The 20,921-nt window shown below is 41.7% G+C and overlaps 1 protein-coding gene across 3 annotated transcripts in view; it reads left to right on the top strand.

Annotated features, from left to right (window-relative positions):
* The window catches only part of OSBPL1A (oxysterol binding protein like 1A), a 225,833-nt gene that overhangs the window by 131,866 nt on the left and 73,046 nt on the right, over nt 1-20,921 (top strand). For all 3 annotated transcript variants that reach the window (XM_025365016.1, XM_025365017.1, XM_025365018.1), the window contains one exon: nt 15,924-16,086. In XM_025365016.1, coding sequence (XP_025220801.1) covers nt 15,924-16,086 — 163 coding nt within the window. The remainder of the gene's footprint in view (nt 1-15,923; nt 16,087-20,921) is intronic.

Genomic DNA, 20,921 nt, shown 5'->3' with positions numbered 1-20,921 from the left:
AACATATGGTCTGTCTTTGAGAATGATACACGTACTGAGGAAAAGAATGTGTATTCTGTAGCCATTGGATAAAATGTTTGGTAAATATCTATTAGGTCTGTTTGTTCTATAGTGCAGATGAAGTCTGATGTTTCTTTGTTGATTTTCTGTCTGGGGGATCTGTCCAATGCTGAAAATGGGGTGTTGAGGCCTCTGGCAATTATTGTATTGAGGTCTATCTCTATCTTTAGTTCTAATAATATTTGCTTTATATATCTCGTGCTCCAGCATTGGGTGCATATATATTTATAGTAGAAACTGCCTTTGCAGAATTACAACTGAGAAAATTATGACAATGAAATCAGACCTAACCAACTCCATCTTACTTCTAACCTTTAAGCTGTGCTTGTTCATTCCTGGGCATAGGTCAGACTTACTTTGGGAAGGAATTCAGCTCATGGCTTGATTCCGAAACAAAATTGATAACAGCCCTTTTGTGAAAAGACCCCCTTTTTGCCTTGGGACCAGTCTGCCCTCAGGAGACTAACAAATTAGCTACAAAATTAGAAATTACAGTTGAGAGGTCATGCAGCCTCTGGCTCCAAGAGTCTGAACCTCCCCAAATTGCTCCTGGGGATAACATCAGCATTGTAACACCTAAGGTCAGTGCTTGAGATATTTTGTTGACCCTACACTGGATGGATCAGCTGACACCAAGGAGACCAGTCATCTGGCTCCACCAGTTCTGCCATCCCACCCAGGAAAAGACAGCAAGAAAACCTCACTTGGACCCACTATGATTCCATCTTCAACCTGACCAATCAGCACTCCCCACTTCCCAACCCCATACCAGCCAGATTATCCTTAAAATCTCTGATCCCCAAATGCTAGAGAGACTGATTTGAGTAATAATAAAACTCTGGTCTCCCACACAGCATGAATTACTCTTTCTCCATTGCAGTTCCCCTGTTTCGATAATCGGTTCTGTCTAGGCAGCAGGCAAGGTGAACCCATTGAGCAGTTACATAGTTATTACATCCCGCTGCTGGATTTACCTCTTTATCATTATATAATGACCTTCTTTGTCTCTTCTTACAGTTTTTGTCTTGAAATCTGTTTTGTCTGATATAGCTACTTCTGCTCTTTTGGTTTTTCATTGACATGGAAATAACTTTTTATATTCCTTTGTTTTCAGTCTATGTGTATCTTTATAGGTGAAATGCATTTCCTGTAGGCAACAGATTATGGGGTCTTGTTTTTTCATCCATTCAGCCCCTCAATGTCTTTTCATTGGAGAGTTTAGTCCATTTACATTCAATGTTATTATTGATAAATAGGGACTTACTCCTCTTGTTTTGTTATTTGTTTTCTAATTGTTTTGCAGCCTTCTCTTCTTTCTTTCCTTCCTGTCTTCCTTTCAGTGAAGGTGCTTTTCTCTGGTGGTATGATTTAATTTCTTGCTTTTTATTTTTTGTGTATTGTATGTTTTTCAATTTGAGGCTACTGTGAGGCTTGCAAATACTGTCTTATAACCCATTGTTTTAAACTGATGACAACTTAACAGTAATTGCATAAACACGCAAAAAGAAAGCTAATAAAAACTCTACACTTTAACTTTATTCTCCCGGCTTTTTACCTTTCTTTGTTCTTTTTTATGTCTTATACTATCTGTCTTGAAAAGTTGTTGTTACTGTGTTTGATTGGTTCATCATTTAGCCTTTCTAGCTAGGTGTAGTTTACACACCACAATTGTAATGTTATAATGTTCCGTGTTTTTCTGTGTGCTTACTATTACCAGCAAGTTTTATACCTTTAGATGACTTTTTATGCTTGTTAATGTCCTTTTTCAGATTAAAGACCTCCTCTCAGCATTTCTTGTAGGAAAGGTCTGGTGTTTGATGAAATCCCTCAGTATTTTTTTTTCTGGGAAGGCCTTTATTTCTCCTTCATGTTTGAAGGATATTTTTTGCAAAATATACTATTCTAGGGTAAGAGTTTTTTCCTTCAGCACTTTAAATCTATCATACCACTCTCTCCTGGCCTGTAAGATTTCCACTGAAAAGCCTGCTGCCAGATGTATTGGAGCTCCACTGAATGTTTCTTTTCTCTTGCTGCTTTTGGGATTCTTTCTTTATCCTTGACCTTTGGGAGTTTGATTCTTAGATGCCATGAGGTTGTCTTCTTTGGGTTAAATCTGCTTGGTGTCCTACAAACTTCTTGTACTTGAATGCTGATCTCTTTCTTAAGGTTTGGGAGGTTCTCTGATATTATCCATTTGCATAAACTGTCTTCACCTCTTCCTCTACCTCCTCTTTAGGGCCAGTAACGCTGAGATTTTCCCTTTTGAGACTGTTTTCTGGATGTTGTAGGCATGCTTCATCATTTTTTATTTTTTTTGTCTCCTCTGACTATATTTTTAAGTAGCCTGTCTTCAGGCTCACTAATTCTTTCTTCTACTTGTTCCGTTCTGCTGTTAAGTGACTCTGATGCATTTTTCAGTATGTGAGTTGCATTTTTCAACTCTAGAATTTCTGCTTGGTTCTTTTTAATTATTTCAATCTCTTAGTTAAATTTATCTGATAGACTTCTGAATTCCTTCTCTGTGTTATTTTGAATTTTTTGATCCTCCAAACGACAATTTTGAATTCACTCTCTGAAATGTCACATGTCTCTCTTTCTCCAGGATGTGTCTCTGCTGCCGTATTTAGTTCATTTGGTGAAGTCATGTTTTCCTGGATGACCTTGATGCTTGCTGATGTTCTTTAGTGTCTGGGCATTGAAGAGTTAGGCATTTATGGTAGTTTTCACAGTCTGGGCTTGTTTGTTCCTGTCCTTGTTTAGAAGGCTTTCCAGGTATTCGAAGGGACTTGGGCCCCAAGCCCAATAATGATGTGGTTTCTCCATACTTGTAGAGGTACTGCCTTGGTGGTCTTGGATAAGATCTGGAAGAATTCTCTGGGTTACCAGGCAGAGACTCTTATTCTTTTTCCTTATTTTCTCCCAAACAGAGTCTTGCAGGGTCCAGCCCTATGTGGCTTAACGGGTGTTCTCCCGGTGTGTGGAGACGAGAGCTTGTAATAAATAAAGACACAAGACAAAGAGATAAAGAGAAAACAGCTGGGCCGGGGGGACCACTACCATCAAGACACAGAGACTGGTAGTGGCCCTGAGCGGCTGGGCTCGCTGATATTTATTGCATACAAGGCAAGGGGGCAGGGGAAGGAGGGTGAATCTTCTAAGTGATTGACAAGGTGAAGCAAGTCACGTGATTACAGGATAGTGGGCCCTTCCCTTTTAGGTAGCCAAAGCAGAGAGAGAAGGCAGCATACGTCAGCGTTTTCTTCTCTGCACTTATAAGAAAGATCAAAGATTTTAAGACTTTCACTATTTCTTCTACCGCTATCTACTACGAATTTTAAAGAGGAACCAGGAGTATGGGAGGAGCATGAAAGTGGACAAGGAGTGTGACCACTGAAGCACAGCACCACAGGGAGGGGGTTAGGCCTCCGGATGACTGCGGGCAGGCCTGGATGATATCCAGCCTTCCGCAAGAAGCTGGTGGAGCAGCATGTTCCCTGACTCCTCCAAGGAAAGGAGACTCCCTTTTGCGGTCTGCGAAGTAACGGGTGCCTTCCCAGACACTGGCGTTACCGCTTGACCAAGGAGCCCTCAAGCGGCCCTTATGTGGGCGTGACAGATGGCTCACCTCTTGTCTTCTAGGTCACTTCTCACAATGTCCCTTCAGCACCTGACCCCATACCCCGCAGTTATTCCTAGGTTGTATTAGTAATGCAACAAAGAGTAATATTAAAAGCTAATGATTAATAATGTTTATAATAATTGATCATTGTCCATGATCATCTCTATGTCTAATTTGTATTATGACTATTTTTATGTTAACTGTTTTCTTTATTATACTGAAACAGTTTGTGCTTTCAGTCTCTTGCCTCAGTACCTGGGTAATCCTCCACCCGCAGTCTCTCTCTCTCTCTTTGCTGAGCCACCTGGAACTGGGGGTATGGCGATGCGAACACCCCTGTGGCCACCACCACTAGGACTGTGTTAGGTTAGACCTGAAGCCAGCACCACAGTGGGTCTTAAGGCCCACTGTAACCACTACCTGTCTACCACCTGTGGTCACTCAAGACCTCAGGGATCTACCTAGTCACCAGGTGACAAAGCCAGCTAGCTTTTGTTCTTCCTTTCAGGGTGACAAGTTTCCCCAGGCCCCAAGTAGGTCAGAGATGTTTTCTGGGAGCCAGGGATTGGAATCAAACACCTTAGAAATTTGCCTGATGTCCTATTCTACCGTGGCTAAGCTGACACTCAAACCCCATTATAAAGTCCTTCCCGCTCTTCCCTCCCCTTTCCACAGGCAGAGGAGCCTCTCCCTGTGAGCACCACTGCCACTGGCCATGGGGGAGTTCTGCCAGGCCACTTGTGATGTTCATTTAAAGCCCACGGGCTCTTTCATCAGCTTGTGGTGAATGCTACCAGGCCTGGGACTCACCCTTCAGGGCACTGGACTCCCCTCTGGCCCAGGGCAGGTCCAGAAATGTTGTCCATGAACCTAGGCCTGGACTCTGTGACACCAAGAGCCTGCTTGTTGCTCTGTCCCACTGTGGCCAAGCTGGTACCTAAGGTGCAAGACAAAGTCCCTTTACTTTTCCCTCTGCTTTTTTCAAAGAGAAGGAGTCTTTGGCCATAGCCACCACAGCTGGTGATATGTGGGGTCTCACCTGAAGCCAGCAAGTCTCCAGACTCACCCAAAGCCCTCAGTGTAGTACCTGGTGCTGGTTATTCAGGGCCCAAAGGCTCTTCAGTTAGCAGGTGATAAATGCTGCCAGGACTGGGTTCTTTCCTTCTAGGCAGTGGATTCCCTTCTGGCCCAGGATGTGTCTAGAAATGTCGTCTGGAGGCTGGGCGCAGTGGCTCACGCCTGTAATCCCAGGACTTTGGGAGGCTGAGGCGGGTGGATCACCTGAGGTCAGGAGTTCGAGACCAGCCTGGCCAACATGGCGAAACCCCGTGTCTACTAAAATTATAAAACTAGCTGGGCGTGGTAGCGCGCACCTGTAATTCCAGCTACTTGGGAGGCTAAGGCACGAGAATCGCTTGAACCCGGGAAGCAGAGGTTGCAGTGAGCCGTGATCACACCACTGCACTCTAGCCTGGGCGACGGAGTGAGACTCCATCTCAAAAAAAAAAGAAAAAAGAAAAAAAAGAAACGTAGTCTGAGAGCTAAGGCCTGCACGTTTCTGCCCAGTGGCCTGTCTTGCTATGGCTGGCTGAACTGGCATCCTAGATGCATGACAAAGTCCTCTCTACTCTTCGCCCTCCTCTCCTTAAGCAAAAGCAAAGAGACACTTTCATTGCTGCCTGCTGTGCTGCCTGGGGTTCGGGGAAGGATGGTGCAATCACTCCTTTAGCCACCTCGGCCAGTGACTTCCTAGGTCAGGTGCCACCTAGTCCTCTGGCTGTCAGCCCAGCCCAGCATTAGAAGTTGCCTAGGAATTGCAGTCCATGTGTCCTAGACTGCCTTTCAGGTTTACCTAGGACCCCAGAGCACTTTGGCCGTGGGTGGTGAAGCTTACCAACAAACTCAACTTCTGACCACTAAGATGGGTGATCCTGTGGCTAGGGCTGGTCCAAATGCTCCTGTGTGTGCTGGTGCTGGCTGAGCCCAGCCTGGCTTTGCTCTCCAGTGTGACAGGGGAGCAATGAGTTCAATGTAATGTCCCCCAGTTGGTGTACTCTGCAAGTGCCGAAACTCTCCATGCTGTACAGCTGTTGTCAGGGGATAGGGGAGGGTTGGTGTTGGTGATTCAGTACTGTCTGTTGGACCTTCCTCAATACCTTTTTCAGAGATATGAAACCAGGTACTGTGATTGCTCACCTGATTTTTGGTCATTGTGATGGTGCTTTTCTGTGTGCAGATACTTGGTAGGATTTGGTGTTCCTATGAGGGGTACAAAGGGTGTAATCTTCTATTCTGCCATCTTGCTCTGCCCACATTGTTCTTTAATTTACATGATGATACATAAAACCCTTTCGAATTTTTAAATACATTATACCATAATCTGGAATAATTTGGAAATTACAGATGGGCGTGCATAGTACTTTTAGGAATATAATCCTGTAAGTGCTACTTCTGGATTGTAAACTGTACATGGTAATGGAATTTTTAAATTTTTGTGGAAGTTCCTTATGTGAGAGTTATAACCAGCATGAAGTGGTTCAGCTTTGCAGTTGAAGAGCAAACTGTTGTGAGACTTGCATCAAATTATTTTAAATGCCAGAGCCATTAACAAACCATTGGAGTAAATGTGTATTGAATCCACTGTTGGTACATACTGTGGGAGTGAACACTACTTTTGTTTCAGAAGATACGTTCATCTTATCTGCTTTATAAAAGACACGTAAAAACTAAAACTTATTTGTTAAATTGTCGTTTGTGTTCAGTACTAGTCTTCCATTGATTTTATGAGAAGTTATTTTTAAATCATTCTGGAAAAATAAGTGTCAAATATTCTGGGCTTATATTGATTCTTCCAAGTATCATTATCACCTTGCTTATAAAATGCCCCATTTATTTACCAAATCTTTCTTCTGTTACCCCAAGTATTTAGGGGCTCTGTCCTCGATTTGGGGTTATCTCCAAATTCTACCCTGATTTAAATGTCTGAAGATATAGTTTGGAAGTAATTGACCTAACAGATTGTTAGCAGAAGGTGATACTGAACAAGCTTCATTGAGGCCATTTTATTTTTAGCATGGTCAGTACGTCAAAAACTAGGTAAGTTCTTATCTTCTTTCCCATGGAGGAGCTTGAGTGTAGAGATACGCAGAGGTCATTCTGAGTGGGATTTCCTTTTCTTTGCTTGAACCAGATTGAAGAAGATGGCAATGCCTGTAAGAAAGGGGCATTTTTCATGGTGCCACAGGCCAGTCACAGTCGACTATAACCAATGGGAAAATGGGTTGATCAAGTTAGTATTCATGAGGCTTTGTAGGGCCTTGAGACTCATTTCATTTCTAATCTCAGGATGAACTTTCATATAAAGTCAAGAGACTAGAGGCTTCTTACTTTATCATCTGTTGGAATCAGTAAGGTTGAGGACATCTTCATCTGTTTCTTATTCTCTGTATTCCTTATATGCTCTGAGGTAGCAGAAGCAATTAGAAGAAAACTTGGTTACACGTACCCACCTGTCTGAATCTGTGCACATACTCACTACATTTCTCCTGCAAGGAGATGGATGGACTGTCTGAGCCTTTAGCAGAGACCAACTGTATACTGGTGGATTAGATCTTCTCCCTTTTTGATAAAGTCAAGAACATTATTCCAGCAATTCTCCCCTCTCACTTCTGCAAGCATAATCCCATTTCAGTTGAACCTTTCCTATCCGTGTAAAAGCAATCTGGGTTGTCTTCCATAATGAAAACTTCATTGACCCCACAACCCTTTTCAGCAACTGCTCTACCTTTCTCCTCCTTTTTTGAGCAAAAATTATTTTTGTTAAAGAATTTTATTCTTTTTTTAGCTTTTAACCTCTGTAACCAGCATCCTCTTGTAGGCTGGGCGTGGTGTGGCTCATGACTGTAATCCCAGCACTTTGGGAGGGCAAAGTAGGTGGATTGTTTGAGTCTGGGAGTTCAAGACCAACCTGGGTAACATGGCAAAACTCTGTCTCTATTTAAAAAAAAATACAAAAAAAAAAATTAGCCAGGCATGGTGATGTGCTCCTGTAGTCCCAGCTCCTCAGGAGGCTGAGGTGGGAGGATCACTTGAGCCTGGGAGACAGAGGTTGCAGTGAGCTGAGATCACACTACTACATTCCAGCCTGGGTGACAGAGTAAGATCCTGTCTCAAACAAACAAACAAACACTTCTTGTCTAAGAAAAACCTTCTTAAGAACAGGCTGTACTTGCTCTATCTTGTCTCACTTGACCCGCAGGACATCGCCTCCACCATCCTTGCAACCCTTCACTGAAACTGCCCTTGTCAAGTTCACTGTTGACCTTCTCGTCGCCAGTACAGTGGTCTTGTCTTAGTTCTCGAAGCAGTTGATCTCTCATCAGTGTTTGACAGTTAATCGCTTTTTCCTCCTTGAAATACCTCTTTGAGGCTTCCAGGACACCACACACAACTGGTATACCTCTCTCTCTCTCTCTCTCTCTCTTTTTTGTTTCCTTTGCTGACTCTTTCTCAGCATTTCTACTAGGATTCAGTCCATGGCTTTCTTCACATTTCTGTCTCATTTTCTCCCTTAATGATGCTATCTAGTCTTTTAATTTTATTTATATTTTTAAAATCTAATTTTAAAAACTTTATTTTTTTTTTGAAACGCAGTCCTTGTAGTTGCCCAAGCCAAAACATGGTGTCATCCTTGATTTCCCTTTTTTCTTATATCACATAGTCAGTCAGCAAATCATTTGAGCCTTCAAAATATATCCAGAATCTGACCACTTCTCATCACTCCTCTTGCTATCTCTTACCCATCTCTTATTCTAGTTATTGAAGTAACCTCCGAAGGGATCTTGTTTTGCAGAGTCCCACTCTGTTGCCCAGGAGTGCGGTGGTGCGATCTTGGCTCACTGCAATCTCCGCCTCCCGGGTTCAAGCGATTCTCCTGCCTCAGCCTCCCAACTAGCTGGGATTGCAGGCATGTACCACCATGCTTGGCTAATTTTTGTATTTTTAGTAGAGATGTATATTTAGTAGAGGTGAAACCATGTTGGTTAGGCTGGTCTCGAACTCCTGGCCTCCAGTGATCCACCCACCTCTGCCTCCTACAGTGTTGGGATTACAAGTATTAGCCACTGTGCCCAGCTGGGATCTTCTTTTATTCTACTCTTGTCTCCTCCATCCCCTTTTCAGCATTATAACTACGGGGATCATATTAAAAAGTAAATCAAAGAATGTTACTTCTGCCCTTCCTCTACTGGCTTCCCTTTTCACTCAGAGTCAAAGCCAGAGTTTCAGCTGTGGTTTGCAGCCCTCTGTGCACATCCCTTATTCACCTCAGTTTCCTCTCACCATGTCAAGCTGCCTTGGTCCCTTAGGTGGCTTTATTCTTAGTTCTGAATTTAGTCTTTATTCTTAAATATTTATTCTTTTTCTTTTTTTCCAAGATGGAGTTTCACTCTTGCCGCCTGGGCTGGAGTAAAGTGGCGTGATCTTGGCTCACCACAACCTCTGCCTCCCAGGTTCAAGCAATTCTCCTGCCCCAGCCTCCCAAGTAGCTGGGATTACAGGCGCCTGCCACTATGCCTGGATAATTTTTGTATATTTTTAGTAGAGACGGGGTTTTGCCATGTTGGTCAGGCTGGTCTTGAACTCCTGACCTCGGTTGATCCACCTGCCTCGGCCTCCCAAAGTTCTGAGATTACAGGCCTGAGCCACTGTGCCTGGCCCCTGAATTTTTATTCTTAAATGAGTGTCATTGTTTAGTGCTAGGAAGGACTGAAAAAGGTTTCAGGAGCATAGGGAAATCAATTGCATTTGAAGAGGCAGTGATGAGATGGGATGGAAGGAGGACGTTGGAGAGTCAATGAAAACCCTGAAATTTAATGTGAGCAAAGACAGATAGTTTTGTAGATCTATGAAACAAAGCAAGAGTATACTATACCATCATGAAGATATATGTCCATGCTTGATCCTGCCTGAGACAGGAGGTCAAAGCTTCACTTCCCTGGACCCTGGAGTGAGAGAGTGATTCAGCCTGGCCGTGGTTTCAGAAGTAATTATTGACCATTCGCATCCACATGGGAGCTCCATCCTCCTCCACCTAAACAATATAATAGTCAGACTTGTGTGCAGAAGCGCTCTTACTAGCTGAATCATCAGACCCATACTTTTTATCAGCTGTGTGTCAATAGCAGGGGGTCACCTAAAAGCACATACCTTGAAAACAGTTTTGAAGTGAGAACATTGTTGATCCTCTAGCCACAGAAATAGGCATCAGCCAGGTGCAGTGGCCCACACCTATAGTCTCAGCACTTTGGGAGGCAGAGGCAGGAGGATCACTTGAGGCTAGGAGTTTGAGTCTAGCCTGTGCAACACAAGGAGACCCATCTCTACCGAAAAAAAAAATTAGCTAGGCATGGTGGTGCATGCCTTTAGTTCTAGCTACTCGGGAGGCCAAAGCAGGAGGATCACTTGAACCAAGAGGATTGCTTGAGGCTGCAGTGAGCCATGATGGCATGCCTGCACTCCAGCGTGGTTGACAGAGCAAGACCCTGTCTCAGAAAAAAAAAAAAAAAAAATCTAATATTTCAGTCTTAAACTAACACATTTTGTTAATTGTAGCCATCCATGCAGTAGCAAAGAGGAAAGAGTAAAGCTCATCCTGTTGAACTGACCAGAGTGTGGCCAATTGAAAGACTGGCTGTCAAGGCCATAATTGTACCCATCTTATAACTGGCTGATTACGTGCAGTGTTCTGTGAATACTAATCATGTATTCCCCACTTAGTGCTGTGTCTTTGCCAGATTGAATTACTGTGCCTTAGGTAACCCCTGTGAAACACAGGTGAGTAATGGGGCACTTTCTAGAAGGAGAGTGTAGATGAATGTGTCGTAGCTGGTTAGCACAAGACTGTGTTCAAAACTCTGCATTCTCTTGCTGGCACCCATTCGCTTTGGAAGTAGTCACTATGGATTTTGCCTTCCGGCCTGAAAGGGAGTGAAATGAGAGACTGCCATATTGAAGTGGTTTGAGGAGACAGATTACTGGAAAAGCTTACATTTGTACTTTTAGGGGCTACAGACACAGATCAATGCGTATGTTTACTGTTAAGCATATGGTGGTTCAGTTCTTAGGCTTTTCTTAATAAAAATTGCAGCATTTTTGTTCACTTGAATGTATGTTAATTTTTGTCATGGGAAAGTCATTGGACTGAGGGTGTATATTCCATATGCAAATTTGAAAGGTAAAATGTCAGCCTTATTCTAGAAAAGTTCTAATGTATAAACACATATACAATTATAATCTAATAATTATAAACACATCTGTTGTGACCCACTAGTTTCTGTGAAGGAGGTTATTTATTCTTTTAGTAATAACTAGGATGATTATTACAGTTTGAGAATTTTAAAAATCTAGTAATCAATATTCACATATTGATACGTAATATAAGTGAAGCATTGTGCCTGGAATTACAAACACATTAAGAGATTGCGCAAAAGGCACTATTTCTGTTACAGCATAGTTTCTAAGCTTGCAACTAAGAATTTGGAAACAGTTCAAAAATAAGGTGAATATTTTATGAAGTTGCACTTTGCATATCTTTCTTAGCAGTTCTACACCAATTTTTTAAATGCAGGATTTCCCCTGGGTGTTCTGAAATGTTGAGATTGTAGAGGATCTGGAATTACATCATTTCAGTGATCCTTCTGACCAAAAAGTACTAATGGCACTTAAGCATGCCTTCAGATGTTTCTCTAAAGTAACAAGAAAGCTCATTACCAGTGCATTTTCTGTGATGTGTAGTTACTCTCTCATCTATATCACTTACGTGACGGGAGAAATTGCCATTTTGTGGCTATTTTATAATAAGGTATCTTCAGTGCAGAAAATCCTGTTAGGCTTGAAACTAATAAAAGTACACTCAGATCAATTGAAAGATGAAAACAAAGTAAGAAATAGAATGTGGTTAGAGCCCCAGTCTCTTCCTCTCCTGTTTGCAACCCCTTTTACTCTCTCTTAAGAGCAAGTGAGAACAGATGTGAATGTGGCAGCAGCAAAGTGATGATTATTTTAGGTGGGTAAAGGATAGATTGTATTTTGAATAAGATTTTTTTTGAGGGGACTGGATATTTATGGGCCTCTGTCATTTATCTTGCTACTTGCTGAAATCTGGATGAATTTAGATATTAAAATGTATGTACTCGTTAAATAGGATACTTTAGTTAATTCTTATATTTAAAGATATGGTGTCAACAGCACATTTACATTTTGATATTGGAAAAGCTAAAAAGGTGAAAGATGGGGTAGGTAGGGGTGAAGAATTTGGATTTTCTTGCAGTGTTGATTTTAGAATCTACAAATATAACAGTGCTGAGAGATCTTTTCAAAGAAAGGATCATTTTGGACATTGCTCAGTTTTGTAGTCCTTATTTTTTATTTTTTATGTTTTTGAGATGGAATCTTGCTCTGTTGCTCAGGCTGGAGTGCAATGGCGTGATCTCGGCTCACTGCAACCTCCACCTCCGGGTTCAAGCGATTCTTCTGCCTCAGTCTTCTGTAGTTGAGATTACAGTCTCCTGCCATTGTGCCCAGCTAATTTTGTATTTTCAGTAGAGACAGGGTTTCACTGTGTTGGCCAGGCTGGTCTCGAACTCCTGACTTCAAGTGATCTGCTTGCCTCGTGTAGTCCTTGTTTATGTAATAGAGAAATGAGTTGTTTAACCCATCTGATGGAGGTAGGACAGCTTTTTTATTTTTATTTTTTATTTTTTGAGTTGACTGTAGCCTTAGTATGCTTATTTCCTCTTCTGGAGATACAATTTAGATTATAGGAATATTTGCAAGTATTTTTCAGATTTTCTAAAAATTGTAGTTATATGTAATTTGTTTTTCAGTTTTTCATGTCTCTTCTGATCTTGATTGCTTACCATTTATTGCGATTTTTATTTCATTATCACAGCTGTAATGATAATAATCTGCCTGCTGTATTGATAAACACTTAAGTGCCCGAGGACTGGAACTTCGGTTTAACCCTGTTTCCACCATGAACTTAACATTTCAGTAAAACTGTATTTTAGGACCTTAGAGTGTTGTACCTGATGTGCAGCTGGCAGGAACTCAGGGTCCCAGAACAGAAGAGCCTTCATCCTTGGGGGCCATGGGGAGGAGCATGGGAGAGGGAGTGTCAAGAGGTGAAAGGGTTAGATTTCGCAGTGAGTAATGCAGGATTTGTGAGAGAGGCCACAGTTCCCAAAACCTCGAGATGGAAAGTTTGACCTAGGGGAGGTTTTGGATGTCCCTCCATCCGGTGCTTTTCTTTTCTTTTCTTTTCTTTTTTTCCTAACTGAATCTTTTTTTCTTTTTTTTAATTATACTTGAAGTTCTGAGATACATGTGCAGAACATGCAGGTTTGTTACATAGGTACACACGTGCCATGGTGGTTTCCTACACCCGTCAACCCGTCATCTGCATTAGGTATTTCTCCTAATGCTCTCCCTCCCCTAGCCCCCCACGCCTCAACAGGCCCCAGTGTGTGGTATTCCCCTCTCTGCGTCCGTGTGTTCTCATTGTTCAACTCCCACTTATGAGTGAGAACATGCAGTGTTTGGTTTTCTGTTCCTGTGTTAATTTGCTGAGAATGATAATTTCCAGCTTCATCCATGTCCCTGCAAAGGATATGAACTCAATCTTTTTTATGGCTGCATAGTATTCCATGATGTATATGTGCCACATTTTGTTAATCCAGTCTATTATTGGTGGGCATTTGGGTTGGTTCCAAGTCTTCGCTATTGTGAATATTGCTGCGGTAAACATATGTGTGCATGTGTCTTTATAGGAGAATGATTTATACTCCTTTGGGTATATAGTCAGCATGAGATTGCTGGGTCAAATGGTATTTCTGGTTCTAGATCATTGAGGAATCACCACATTGTCTTCCACAATGGTTGAACTAATTTACACTCCCACCAACAGAGAAAAGCATTCCTATTTCTCCACATCCTCTTCAGCATCTGTTGTTTTCTGACTCTTTAATTATCGCCATTCTAACTGGAGTAAGATGGTATCTCCTTGTGGTTTTGATTTGCATTTCTCTAACGACCAGTGATAATGAGCTTTTTTTCATGTTTTTGGCCGCATAGATGTCGTCTTTTGAGAAGTGTCTCTTCATATCCTTTGCCCACTTTTTGATGGAGTTGTTTTATTCTTGTAAATTTAAGTTCCTTGTAGATTCTGGATATTAGCCCTTTGTCAGATGGATAGATTGCAGAGATTTTCTCCTGTTCTGTAGGTTGCCTGTTCACTCTGATGATAGTTTCTTCTGCTGTGCAGAAGCTCTTTAGTTTAATTAGATCCCATTTGTCAATTTTGACTTTTGTTGCCGTTGCTTTTGGTGTTTTAATCATGAAGTCTTTGCCCATGCCTGTGTCCCGAATGGTGTTGCCTAGGTTTTCTTCTACAGTTTTATGGTTTTAGGTCTTATGTTTAAGTCTTTAATCCATCTTGAGTTAATTTTTGTATAAAGTGTAAGGAAGGGGTCCAGTTTCAGTTTTCTGCATATGGCTAACCAGTTGTCCCAACACCATTTATTAAATAGGGAATCCTTTCCCCATTTCTTGTTTTTGTCAGGTTTGTCAAATATCAGATGGTGGTAGATGTGTGGTGTTACTTCTGAGGCCTCTGTTGTGTTCCATTGGTGTATGTATCTGTTTTGGTACCAGTACCATGTGTTTTTCAAACTGCTGGGATACCACCTGGGTTTGTTCCCTAGAGGGGACCGCTGGGAGGGGAGGGGAAAGTCAAAGGAGTGGGGCTTCTGCTCCATTCGATGTCACCCAGTGCACAAATGCTTTCGAAAACATCTATTTTATATGCTGGGATTACAGTTGAGAAATAGGTTCTGCTGTTAAGTAGAAAAAAAAGCAGTTTGAAGACGACTGAGTTGAAGACTTCTGATTAGATTAATAGGTGATAGCAGAAACCTCTTATTTTATAGGACAGGAAACTAAGGAACAAAAGACTTCTGAGAAGACGCTGCTGCTACCTACCAGTGGATCCCTGCTTTTCTGCCTCCTGTTTGTCTATAGTGCACATTGGCTCTGGAAATTCAGCAAGATTAAGGAATAGTAGTGATTTCCAGACTACTGATAAGAAAATAGGCAAAACTGTCCCTATCAAATCCAGTACATACTGTATTTTAAGGATTAGGTGACTTGAATTCTAGAGGGTTTTGGTCAACCACAAAGGTTCAGTTGCTCTTGCATTAGATAGGAGGAATAGATTGTAACTTCAAACAGTAAAAAATCAAACCAGGCTTTGCCTTTTTGATAATCTTTTGATTTTTTTAGTATACTAAGTTAAAGGTAAAATGTGGAGTTGAAACCAAAATATGGAATTGGAAAATGAAAAATAGGCCAGCCATGGTGGCTCACGCCTGTAATCCCAGCACTTTGGGAGGCCGAGGCGGGCAGATCACTTGAGGTCGTGAGTTCAAGACTGGCCTGGTCAACATGGTGAAACCCTGTCTCTACTAAAAATACAAAAATTAGCCAGGTGTGGTGGTGCACACCTGTAATCACAGCTACTCAGGAGGCAGAGGCAGGAGAATAGCTTGAACCCAAGAGGCGGAGGTTGCAGAGTCGAGATCGTACCACTGCACTCCAGCTTAGGTGACAAAATGAGGCTCTGTCTCAAAAAAAAAAAAAAAAGAAAAAGAGAAAAATGAAAAATAGAATGTTTATAGTCGTTACCACACAACCTGTTTGCCTTCATTTGATATACCAACTATTACCAACTATTTTGGGAGTAAACTGAGGGATTATATTTTATACTTTGATGTAGTTTGCTTTTTAATATTTAGAATTTTTAAAAATTTTTGTTCAAAGACTTGCTGAAACTGTTTTTATTAGCTGTGTACTTAATGTTGAGAGAGAGATTCTTTATGTTTAAAAAAAATTTATATGATTTCTGAATTGGTTGATGTTCTTATACCAGGATCCTGATCATTTGAGCTGAATTTGTTTGCTAGTTCTTAATCTATTTTCATTAGCTAAGCTGTTGTGAGAAAAGGCCCCATGGGAAGAATAAAATTAGTTTAATAATTTTGCTCATTCATCCGTGTGCATGCGACACGACTGTTTTCATTTCTGATGTTGCAATTGAACTGGATCAAAAGCAATTAATTTTCACATCCTCTGAGTAAGTCTGTGTCTCCTGTCACTCTGAAGTCTTTTTTATGTACCTGTATTCTCCTAGGTGAAGAATTTTAAATTGGAACAAGAGCAAGAAAAAAACAAAATCTTGTCAGAAGCGCTGGAGACGCTGGCCACTGAACATCATGAATTAGAGCAGTCTCTGGTGAAAGGCTCTCCACCTACCAGCATCCTTAGCGAGGACGAGTTCTATGATGCGCTGTCAGGTAACTCTGGGATCTTCAGTGTTGGTGATTTAAGAGTCCACCACCTAAATGAGCAATGTCCCCTTGAGTCCACAACCTTAGAGCAGATGTCACCTTGAGTTTCCTGGAGTAAACAGATAGCTATGTATCCATATAGCTCCTCAGATTTTTTGTGTGTCGTGTTATTAAGGCTGGAGTCTGAAAGTTTGGAATGAAATTCATCACAGTCTGCCTGTACGGAAGATGTATTCTAGGCTAGGGTTAGAATGCTGTTAAAACTGCCCACATTTGATTTGTCCTTTACTGGGTGACCATTTCCTAGTATCAGGCATTAGCACATATTGTAAAGAGAGACAGACAGACAGTTTCTGTCTTCAAAGAGGTCTTTATATAAAGAATACAGGTAACCAAGCGCAAGTGCTTGGTGATAGCACAGTACACTAAGTGCCACGGTAGAGGTGAGACCACCATGTGTCTGGAGCAGAGAAGAGGAGGTGTTTAACTTTGCCTCAGAAACACACGCTAAAGTGCGGCATAGCATTTCTGCAAGGAGCATGGACTCCAGAGCTTCTGTCAGTAGCCAGCTCTGTGACCTGGGGCTTGTTCCATGACCCCTCTGTTCATAGTTTCCGCATATTTAAAATGGGGTAATTGTCGTGTCCATTTCAGCAGGTGTGTGATGACTAAATGAGTTTCTCTGTTTAGATAGTGGTTAGAACAGTGCCTGGTGGTACTCAATGCTAAAAAATGGGGAATGCACGTGGAGATTTGAGGATGAGAGGAGGTACTGTTAAGTGGTTTTGACCTTTTTGGAATTTACTTTCAAATTTTTTGAGGCAGGTGTGGGTGGGAGAAGGGAAAGGAACATGGAAAGGGTGGTTGGAGATCAGTGGGACTGAGAAAAATTAATTGTTGTATGGGAGAAAATGAAATGCATATATAATAGGTGAGCATATACAGTTACTGAGTTTCATAACACTTGATTAAAGACACAAGAAATCTTGGTGTTTTGGAAGTGAAGGATCAAATTCATAATAGGAAATGAAAGAGAGGAAGCATGGTGAGAAGTAGGAGAGATGAGGACTGAAGATTAGGTTAAGGAAGTTAAAGAAAATGGTATAATACAGGACATGGAAAATGATGTTGGTAGAATGTAGATTGACGGGGAAGTGATTAATTGATTAAGACAAATAGGAACATTAATAGAGGTTTGCTAGAAGTAAAGGGAAGAAGTAATTTTCATAGCTAGATTTGGGAACAATTGGACAAATAAGATTATAATGATGATGGGCTGTCAATTAAATACAATTAAATACGGGATTTGTGAACAGAGTGATTCGTGTTGGGAAGAGAAGGTAGGATTTGAGATCGATGGAATGAATGACAAGGCAAGGGAAGTATTTGTAGCCTGTCTGAGGGAGGTCGGAGGGAGAATGAGTGATACTTAAGACTGCTGACATTTATTACACGTCTACCCTGAGGCCAGTCCAGCGGTGCTTCCTCTATGGAGAGCATCCAAAAAGGAAAATTGCAAGAGGGATTCTAGGTTTAAATGCATACAGCTTGGAATATAAAAGACCTCAGATACTTCAGTTGCGCATCTTATATATTCTTTTTTAAAAATAAAACTTTATGGCCAGGGGTGGTGGCTGAGCACCTGTAATCCTAGCACTTTGGGAGGCCGAGGTGGGAGGATCTCTTGAGCCCAGAAGTTCGAGACCAGCCTGGGCAACATGGTGAAACCCTGTCTCTACTAAAAATACAAAAATTAGCCATGCGTGGTGGTGCACGCCTGTAATCCCAGCTACTCAGTAGGCTGAGGTGAGAGGATCGCTTAAGCCCAGGAAGTAGAGGTTGCAGTGAGATGTAATCGTGCCATTGCATTCCAGCCTGGGGGCCACAGAATGAGACCCTGTCTCAAACAAACAAAAAAACCTTTAAAAAAATTTTTTTAAGAGCCCCATGTTTGTTCTAAATAATTCAGTATAGAAGTATGTGAGAACCCAGTGAAATTCTCTTCACCCCTTATCCCAATTAATCGTGCACTCCTCTTACTCAGAGGTTCTGATTAACAGCCGGACATACTCTCCTACAGACCTTTTTTGAGCATCACATATATATGTGTTTGTATATATATAGTTTTTTTTTTTTTAAGTCATGAATGGAAGGAGCGGTGTAATTGCCCTGGACTTGCTTTTTCCTGACAACTTGTCTTAGAAATCTTTCCTGTCAGTGTTACAAGCTCTAGCTCATTCTTTTTCAAGGTTGCATAGAAGTCCATGATATAATTATGCCACAGTTTCCTTAATCCTTCTCTTCCTGATAGACGTCTGGCAGCCACTATCTTTCTGTTTCTCAGTAATATTTTAATAGTCATCTTCTCTGGGAGGAAGAGAGAAAAAGAACCATCGTCCCTAGATCAGAATTGGCAAATACATTTCATCTCAAGTGCCAGTTCGGATTGTTTTGCAGTATCTGCTGCTTTGTGGATTGCTGTGTTGAGGAGGATCCTGAGGCTCAGTCCGAGTGCCTGGGCTCAGCCGTACATCCTGCCATGGCCATAGGAAATGGAGCGAGGGTCAGGTGCCAAGCATTTTCTCCTCCTTGCCTTCAGTAGCACACCTGAGTTTTGTTACATTTTCATGAAAATAGTAGCCCTTCTGTGGCTACTCCTACTATTTCCTACTAAAAATCTTGCAATAATTTGGTACAGTGTAGAAACTGCATTAAAATGTAGAGTCAGATGCCCTATCAAGTGCTGACTTGCTGTTGACCTAGCCACTCAATTCATTGAAATCATCAAAGCCATCATGTGGGAATGACTTCATCTTCCCGCTCTAGTCTCGACACACCAGCCTCCATCCCCATTTCTTCCTTCACTCTATTACAAGAGAACAAATGGTTCCCCCTCATTAAGGCCATCTCTTCCTCATTTGTTCTGATACCCGTCTCCTTGTGACTTCTCAAGGAGACTTTTGTTTAGTTATTGCTTCCTTCACCTACACTTTCAATATTGTAAACTTTAAATACTAACTTAAAATTCCTGTATTAGTCTGCTATTGCTACTACAATAGATCACCACAAACTTAGTGGCTTAGTAGATAGTGCAAATACATTCTGTTCCAGTTTGGAGGTCAGAAGTTCCAACATCAAGGTGTCCGCAGGGCTGTGTTTCTTCTAAAGGCTCTAGGAGAGACTGTTTCCTTGCCTTTTCTAGCTTCTAGGGACCTGCCTGCATTCCTTGGGTCAAGGCCCCATCCTCCATCTGAAAAACTGGCAGTGGGGTATCTTCCAGTCTCTCTCTGACTGTCTGTGACTCTGGCCCTGCTCCTTCCCTTTTTTAAAGACCCATGGCATTACATTGGACCTACTCAGATGATCCAGTATAATCTCCCCATCTCAGTGTATGTAACTTAATCATATCTGCAGAGTCCCTTTTATTATGAAAGGTAACATATTCACAGGTTCCAGAGATTAGAACATGGACTTCTTGGGGAAGCCCTTGTCCTGACTGCCGCAGTCCCCAAATTCATATCTCCAACCTTGATCTCTTGCTAGAGACTTAACGTATTCAGCTGTCAGCTTTATGTACAAAAAAACAAATGCTTGCTCTTCCTCCCAGATCCTGTTTCTCCTTGAGTTGGCCTCATTTTTGTAAATGGCACCTCTTTCATCTCCTAAAGCCAGAAACTGGGAGTGATTCGTGACATTCCTGTGAGACATAGAATCAAGGCCTGGCCATTCTGCCTTCAAATCATATTTTGAATTCATCTATGTTTTACTAATGGAGGGTAGCGGTTAAAAGTATAGGTACTGAAGCTGAAGGCTCTTGCTCAGTCGAAGCTCTACCAATTCCCCTACCCTTGGGAAAGTTACTTCACTTTCCTATGTCTCATTTCTTCATCTGCAAATGGGTCATAGGATCATTGCGAAGAATTAACTAATGCATATCTGTAGTGTACTTAAAACAGTGCCAGACACCCTAAGGGGCCGGCAGATGTTAGCTCTCATTATCGGCACCCGCACTGCACCTCCTTTTGTCTGGCCTCTTAACTCATCTTGGTGCTCCCAGCCTTGGCCTGCTGAAGTTCATCCTGTACGCACCATCCATAGTGATCCTTTGTTGCCAATCATATCATCGCATTCCTTCACCTAGAATTCTTCAGCGGTTTCTCCTTGCACTGAAAATGAAACTCAGATGCCTTCAGGGACCTCCAAGGCTCTCGACATGATTCAGACCCTACTGCCTCTTCACACTCATCTTGTCCCCTTGTTCCCTCCACTTACTGCACCAGTGCCTCCTCCAGGCCTCAGATGCAGTAGTGGTGCCAGGCAGTTGAATGCACAGTTAGATAAGAGCAAGGAAAAGTATACAAACCTCCACTTCATTTGAAGCTTAATTTTAACCCCTAAATCGTGACAATAGATTAAATGAAGCCTATCCTGATATGGAGAAGGTATGAAAAAAAAAGATTTTTCAAGTTACTTTTCTTAAAAGATTTAAAAAATATTTTCACTAAATGTTTAATCTTTTAAAAAGTTGTTAACTCGTGTTACTTTAAAATAAAGGGATAACTTCATTAGATCTAAAGTCCATGTGGTTTCCTGTTTCCCTTTCTCATATCCCTTTAAGCTTTTTCAGATAAGCAAGATCAATGGAAATCTACTCATACGGTGGGTGAAGCAAGCCTTGATGCGGAGCCAGCAGTGTAGGATAAGAATTTTTCCAGCCCCCTGGGATCCCCCCTGGGATCGCTTGAGAAAATTATTTTTCCAGTATGCTCAGTGATGAAACATTTCATAAAGCTCCCTAAAAGCACACAGATTTTTTTTTCCCACAATGTGATTAAATTCTG

Source organism: Theropithecus gelada, chromosome 18 (genome assembly GCF_003255815.1).
Source record: "Theropithecus gelada isolate Dixy chromosome 18, Tgel_1.0, whole genome shotgun sequence".
Taxonomy (NCBI): domain Eukaryota; kingdom Metazoa; phylum Chordata; class Mammalia; order Primates; family Cercopithecidae; genus Theropithecus; species Theropithecus gelada.
Note: the sequence above shows the minus strand (reverse complement) of the source record. Positions and strands in the feature narration are given on the sequence as shown.